This window comes from Pavona decussata, unplaced genomic scaffold (assembly GCF_977016875.1).
Source record: "Pavona decussata unplaced genomic scaffold, jaPavDecu1.1 SCAFFOLD_27, whole genome shotgun sequence".
In the NCBI taxonomy this organism is placed as follows: Eukaryota; Metazoa; Cnidaria; class Anthozoa; order Scleractinia; family Agariciidae; genus Pavona; species Pavona decussata.
This window is the reverse complement of record NW_028145450.1, coordinates 980,766-988,842: the sequence shown is the minus strand read 5'-3', so window position 1 is coordinate 988,842 and position 8,077 is coordinate 980,766. Positions and strand designations below refer to the sequence as shown.

Sequence of the window (8,077 nt, the reverse complement as noted above, 5' to 3'; positions counted from 1 at the left end):
AAATCGTACGTGTATTTAGCGGATAGCTGATCTTGATCGATTTTGAATTTTGATTGACTTGGTGGTTTCTTTGCGGTACCGGCCTTACTTGAGAAAAATCTGTTGCAATGTAACCGGGCATGCAGATTTTCATTTCACGAATTGGTTGTAAATCAAGGAGATGTAAAGAATCAACCATAAGAGGACACAGAAAAAATCTGAGCCCCAGATGGGATTCGACCCCAAGGCTCAGATTTTTTCTGTGTCCTCTTATGGTTGATTCTTTGCGTCTCCCTGTATTTTCCTTTATAAAATATATCATGCAGTGACATAGGTTGGTTGGTTGTAAATCGGGTGTTAAAGTATACGTACAATTTGCGCTCCAATGCTGTTGGCCAGACAAATCGTTGCGTGTAAAACTGAGCTTTTGTAAACTAACATTGTTGACTCATGTTGTATGCGTTTGTCTAGGCCATTACGAATAAAGAGTTCAGTCTGTTGTTCCTTCCTCAGTACATTGACAGGCGACCTTGTCATCAGACTCCGCAAGGGCATCTTTCACTTTCAATTCAGCAAGCTGAATCACCAGGTTATGGTTTTCTTTCTTTAGTCTGTCGAGCTCCACTTGTAAATGCTTCTCGGTGCAAGCCTCTGGAGGATTGTCTTGGATGATCGACAGCTCTGTCGCAAATCAATCAATCAATCAATCAATCAAATCATCAGTCAGTCAGTCAGTCAGTCAGTTACTCAATTAATTAATCAATCAGTCAATCTATCAATCAATCAACCAGTCAGCCATGTCAGGCGATCAATCAATCAATTAATCAATCAATCAATCAACCAATCAATCACTTAATCAGTCAAATCAGCCTTTTGACTGCCATATGATTATCCATAATAAACTATTTATTTATTTATTTATTTATTTATTTATTTATTTTATCAATCAATCAGTCCCTAATAGGAGAATCTTTGCTGAAGTCGTTGTTAACATTTTGCTTCATTAGCATATATTTAACAATTATCCTGCGAAATCCCGGGGAATATCGCCTGGTACTTAGCTGACGAGGCCGTAGGCCGAGTTGGCTAAAAGCAGGGGATATTCTGCACGTTTGAGCAGGATAATTGTTCTATTCTTCAACACATTGATAACAAAGCGTAGTTTTATTGCAGAAAAGCTGGCAATCATCTTTATTTTGCCACTTCTCTCCCCAACACACGAAATTACGTATATCGCAGGATATCTGTTGACTACGGACGACGAATATTCAGTGCACCATGACCATATTTGGACAGCGTTACAATGTGTTGAATAATAAGAAACAATATGCTACATATATCATATTCCCGATCCTTTATGGTATCATTGCTAACGTAGAAGCATTGACACATTGAGCCTTGACCGCAAACGCTCATTTATATCTATCATTGGATCTATAATAAACAGTAACTACCAGCGAAGAGCCTGTGGAATGAGATACCGCGTCGTATAAGGAATTTACCTAAGAAGGAATATTCTCCGGCTTTTCCTCAATATTCCTGTAAATGAAAATGACTATTTTAAAACGCCTATTATAGTACAGAAAATAGGTCTCGCCAATTAGTTGCAACTCGTTAATTTTTGTTTTTGTTAATTTTACTCGTGATTTCTTTACCTCCCTTAAATTTTATTTGTTTTGTCTTTGATTGTAATAACTGTAATAATATTAATTTTATCCTTAAACAGTTGTATGTCTGGCCCGCCTAGATTAGCTCTCGCTACCTCCGGGCCAGTCTCTCTTTTTTGCCAAATTTTTGAATTTTTGAACAAACTTGAATAAACTTGTAGAAAAAACTTCAAAATCAGCCCACTGCGAGTGGCTTTCGAGGAGGTACTCGAAGCATCTTTCGTCGACGTCTAATCTAGTGCTGCGGGGTTATCGGCTAATATGGATATATGGAAACACTGATACCAGCTTCTCCTGGTTAAGGTGAATAGGATTATCAAAATCCGCCTTAATAAATGGATTTCAATTCCAAGTGAACTTTGATTATATCTTCGATGTACCAGTGAGTGAATGGCAGGTTACAACGAGTCGCTATCCAAAGGTCTACGTGGGGCCACAGTAACTGATGGAAATGATCAAAATTTTAACTGTCACCTCAAAAATGGCAGGTTTTTTAACTGATAGCTGAGAAACGTTACTTAAGAAGACCGTTAGCTGAGATGGCTAAACTGCTTGAGTATAGTGTGAATTTTACTCGCAAGCAACTGCAAATCACTGTCTAGTTAAGCTTGATAGGGAAAATGTTTTAGAGTTCCTTACAAGTGGTTTGTAGGAGTCACGTGGTCGTCAGAAGATGATAAACAGTGTTTGGAAAATCTTGAAAGAGATTAAAATCACCCGAAAGTGCTTCGGAAATCTTCGGGTGATGCTCGGCACCGCTCGGCTAACTGAGAGAATAAGACCGTTGATAGGATACTAAACCGCAAATAAAAAACAATCGAGAAGTAAAAGTTAACTGTGATCAAGGTCGTAGTTGAGAGCTGAGAAATGGCCAAAATTGCTGACAATCCAGCAATTCCACGATGACCCTACTATCGGCTCTAAAAATGTTCAAGGACGTACGTCGTGATGGAGGCTGATTTGGAGATACTGGAAAAAGTCAAAAAAAGGTTTGAATCAGAAACCTTTATGTTTTTTATTATTTTTGAAAAAAAAATTGGTTGGTTGTGGCTGATAGGAAACGAAACATTTAATTGGAATGGGCTATAGCATCTTTACTGATACCACTGTTTTTAATGCACATTTCGCCTCATTAGCATACACTCTGTTTTTTTTATAAGAACGTCTAATTTTAGAGCTGAGGCTGAACGTTCTTATATTTTTTTTGCGATTTGAGGCTGAAAACGTTCTTAAGATGTTCTTAATAGTATACACTACATGTATTTTAGTAAATCACCGGACGCGACCAGGAAACCTATCAAAGGGCATTGCCTGCTGAGATATGGTATCAAGAACCGCTGATTATGACAAACCGAGATGTGTGTCACCATTCTTAATGATATACAAAACATGCCCTTGCGTATTTTGGTTAATTTCCGTTTGTTACCTTGATTTTATATACAGATAACCAAAATAAAAACGTTCTTAATCGACTCTCAGCCTGAGGAATGTTCTTAATACGTTCTTAAAATTTTGGTTAATCTCAGCCTCGACGTTCTTATAAAAAAGGTTCTTATAAAAAAAAAACAGAGTGTATATCAAACAATCAGCTATGAACAAATGAACGTCACAAACTTAGAGAACACGTCACTCCAGGCAATCAGTTTAAATAAGACAGTAGCTTTCAAAAATTCGAATATTTTATAAATTAGAATGTATAGAATCCTTGCGAAATTCTTGCCACTTTTAACGTTTGTTTCTCAAAACGTATTTGACATGCCACGCTCAACCTTAATTCAAAAGATACCAAGCTCTTTCAGTTTATGGAGACCATCTGTTTGCTTTGTCGTTTATGCTAATGTATGCTAACGACGCTAAGCATGTGAACAAAGATCCTCCTATACCAGCAGCCTGTGAGCTTAATGTAATCATGTTTTGATATACCGTAGGCAAGAGGTACTTCCTGGCAACGACAAAATGTTATTGCAAAACAAACCTATTGAACTACGTTAATACGTTTAACTACGACGGATCAATCTCAGTTAGCTTTTACTTCTCACGTATTTTTGCGGTTATGTATCGTATCAACAATCTCCCCTCAAATAACCGTGTCGACCATCGCGGAAAAACTTTCCGAAGACGGAATCTTTGGTCGAGACTGTGCAGACACGGCTTCTCATCTTCTGATGACCACGCGAATTCTAGAAACAATTTGTGTGGAGCCATCTTCCTTATCAAATTATAACTACACGGTGATTTGCAGTTGTTTGCGAGTAAAATTCACACTATACTCAGGCAAAGTTTAACCTTTTCAGCCAACAGTTTTCTTAAATTTTCTCAGCTATCAGTTAAAAAACTTGCCATTTTTGAGGTGACAGTTAAAATTTTGACCATTTCTCAGTCTCTTGTAGACAATCGGAATGTGACTCGTTGCAACAAGGCAGTCACTCACTGCATGGCTCGTCAAAGATATAATCAAAGTTCGCTTGAAATTCAAATCGATTTATTAAGATCAGATTTAGATTTCAATTAAACCTGATAAAGATTCATTGTTGGCATATAGCTAGCGGAAGTGACAAGAACTGTATCCAATATAAACGTTTTAGAACCGAACTCGAGCATTTAAGTAAAATACTTTAAATGTTGTCTCCTGTGTCCCTAGATCGCTTCCTGCCCTTTTAAAGACGTATAATTATTATTATATTATTACTATAATTGTAATAATAATAATAATAATAATAATAATAGTAATAATAATAATATAATAATCGTCATCATCATCATCATTATTATTATTATTATTATTATTATTAGCAATCTTTTTACGGTTATGATCGCTATAATAATAATAATAATAATAATAATAATAATATTAAATTGTAAAATATCAACACCTTATATATAAAAGCTAACTTATATGGGTTTGGTTCAGAAGATAAAAGAACAATTTCCACTGATGTAATAAAAATATATATACCCTCTTAATAAGAATATTCTAAATAAATGCCCAGTCACAGTTCCAATCATACACTGAAATGATTAATCAATATTAATATATTAATATTAATCAACCCATAATAAAGTTTCTATAGCAGTGTAGGAAAGTCCAGCTTGGCCGTTCTCTATTTCGAGATCACTGTCCTTAACGTCAAAGTTCCTCCTTCTCGAGGTTCTCGATCCCCTCAGGCATAGGAGCGCGCTCCGCAAAATTGCAAAGGACACTTTCGCCCTGATCCACGAAATTGTTGTGGCGTAGCTCTCTTGCTTTTTTGCAGATAATAGCTCGGCTAATCTTGCGTGGTATCTCAGGCATTCGTCAGCCATCCCTCCAGTCGTTTTAAACATCAGTGGGGTGGATGTGCCTTGCTCTATTTCTGTGACGCGAGAGTTGTATTTTCGCTTCCTTTCATTTTCATGAATCCTGTAAATTTGCTTGGGGCTAAGATCTCTATACGAGTCCGCATTGGAATGACACACCCTTACATCGAAAAATGCAGCTCTCTGTCTCTCCCAGAAACCCCTACAGTAAACGTCAAGGCGTGCGTCAGGGGCTTGGTTAGTCCCTCTGGCAAGCTCTTTGCCTGTAATAGGTTGTAAAGCCGGTTCAACTTGCACATCATAGCAAACCATGTCAAGCAACTCGGCCTGTAGATCGCGTATTTCATTGTGGCGCTGAACAACTAAGCCTCCACGCTGGCAGATCATCGCGTGGCCTACTGTAAACATGCTCCCACAAACGCATATTGACGGGTTATCGGGTATCGGCCAATCATACCGAAGCCTCAAGGCATCACGAAATTCCCGCTAATTATTATTATTATTATTATTATTATCATTATTATTATTATTATTATTATTATTATTATTATTATTATTATTATAAATTATTATTATTTTTAATAAGAGTTGTTTTTTCTTTAAGGACCTTATTTTTACTTCCAAATATTTTTTAGTCAGAATACGATCATATGAGTTTTTATTAAAAATAAGAAAATTATTTTAACTTTATGACATTTGTTTTTTCTCTAAAAAGATTGTGCTTGAAAATATCCTCTTTTTTAATCGAAATGAATAGTAAATAGGTTTTCATAGTTCTTTTTTTCTACGTTTAACTTGTAAATAGCAATTTGCTTGGAATATGTTAATAAAGAGATTGTTATTATTAATAACGTGCAGTTGATAAACGTATTATTATTATTATTATTATTATTATTATTATTGTTATTATTATTATTATTATTATTATTATTATTATTATTGTTATTATTATTTGTTGACAATAAAGATTGTACGTTGCGCAGGTCGTGAACGTCATTTATAAACAGTGCCCTCCTTTATTGACATCATAGTCCTGATTTACATTTTATTTGACACCGAGATGAAATTAATAATCTTTCCGTGCAGCGAAAACGATTATTATATATTATCATATTATTTATTAATTAGAGATACTTTGCGTCGTGCTTTTTTACGGAATAAATTCGTTTAACATGGAATATATATTATATAATAACATATTATTCATTAATTAGACATAATTCGCATCGTCCACTTTTTTAAGGCATAAATTCGTTTTAAATAACAATCTTCGTACTAACATAATTTCATTCCTTTAAATCAGCTCATTAAATAATATCAACGCCGCTATAACCCCGTCTTTTTTGGTTTAATCGATGTGTTTTATGATCGTATTCTTCGCTGTTTTTCTAAGAGGTGCCGTTCTTCGCCTCGGACAGAAAAAGCGCAAATTTGGCTCCCAAGAGCCGTTTCAAATGTACAGCCTCGCCAAGCTGTTTCAATTCGACTTTAACACTACTTGGCTCAGATCATCGATATTTTCGAATTTAGCATTGAGAAATTCAAAGTAATTCTGTAGAATAAATTTACAATAAAATGTATTAAAATACGCTTATAATTTATGACTTAACTCAGCCATGTGCTAGAACACAGTTTTATGCCTTGCTACAACGCAATGTCTCGACTTGGTCTCCAAGGCCGTGCAAAGCTTAATCGAATTTAATGCGATCTATTAAGTTCGGTACCCCGGTATATATAGTAAGCGCGACGTCTTAACGGATCTAAGAAAATATAGAAGAAAATGCCGCCTCTCGCAGTACAAGGTTTGATGAAACATATTCGGCAAGTTAAAAAAGGCAAAAAGGTAGACTAAAGTATAAACTTATTTGTACTTACCGTTCACGCTCGCTGGCGAATTGAGTCGAAGCGTACTTGTCCCGGTTCCACCATCATGGTCATGATCAGCATGATCAAACTGATCCATTTGCTTCTCCTTGAGCATGTTAATCATTTCCGACCTCAGCTGTGACGCCTCAAGTGACAACCTTTCAACTCTTGCCTGCAGTCGGACATTTTCTTGCCTCACTTGAGTAACGATCGCCTTGCTCCGTCGATCTGATCTTAAAACTCCGACAGATGAACCCATTTTAAAAGCACGCGTCGTAATTCTAAAATCAAAATTAAGATGTGGGAGTTTTTGTTGTATGAGCGTCTGGTATACGAAGTTCGTTTCCTGGTAGCTTTGTCCCGGAAAACAAAGTCTTTTTTGTCCTTTTAAATTTTGCTTGCAGCCGCCTTTAAGCGAGAAATTTCGGCGGAAGTTTCTATTTTGGCCCTCATTGATATTTTTGTTTGCGATAAACGAATTCAGTTTTCTGGTAAGCGATTTCGAAAAGTTCTTTGCAGCTAAATGTCAAATTTCCGACAAATATGGGTTAAATGTTATCGAAATACAAAACTTGGCTTCGTTGTTAATTAAATGTTAAATTCAAGAATCGCTCGTTCATTCAAATTGTCTCTAAATTAAACCGGCACAAAGATGTAACATCAAGTAAGCTTCCCACAAAAAATAGGAATTTTCGTAACGTATGATTTTCCTTAATTCCTATCTTAGAAGACCGGGAAGGGGATTCTGCCGCGGCGACTTCGAACCTAAATAACTTTTTCTGATATTTGAACAAACGACGCGAAACCAGTGATTTTTTCAGAAATTTATCTGGATACAATTGGATGTGGTTGGTTAGTCTTCATTGCCATTGATATTACCATGGCAGCCAATTTTTGAGAGCAGTTTTTTCTGAAAGTGGAAAACCAAATCCCTTTTTAAACTGAAGAAATACTTTTCTTACTGTAACTTTTATGTTTTTAGTTCATCAGTGTTCCTCGTTTGGTTTTGATTTTTCATCGTTCAATGTTTGGCGCTTTCCTGAAGTTTTGGGGAAATCCAGAAACCTAAGATGGCGGATCCAAGATGGTCACCATTTTGGCAACCATGACGGAATTAAACGTCATATGACGTCATCACTCGTCGTTACGGATCTTAAATTAAAGAAACATCTTTCGACGCACTATTTATCCTCAAAAAGTCATTGTCATACCTTTAATAGTCTCGGAATTTTGAAGAGGGGTGATTAGCCACAGGGAAGAATAAATAA

At 36.1% G+C, this 8,077-nt stretch overlaps 1 protein-coding gene across 1 annotated transcript; it reads right to left on the bottom strand.

Moving 5' to 3' along the window:
* Nucleotides 1-469: 469 nt before the first annotated feature.
* On the bottom strand, nt 470-7,128 carry LOC146485222 (uncharacterized). The gene is made up of 2 exons (XM_085103558.1): nt 6,819-7,128; nt 470-660 (listed from the first exon to the last, which is right to left on the bottom strand). The coding sequence occupies exons 1-2, from the start codon at nt 7,066-7,068 to the stop codon at nt 470-472; spliced, it is 441 nt and encodes a 146-aa protein (XP_084959684.1). The 5' UTR covers nt 7,069-7,128.
* Between the last annotated feature and the right edge of the window lie 949 nt (nt 7,129-8,077).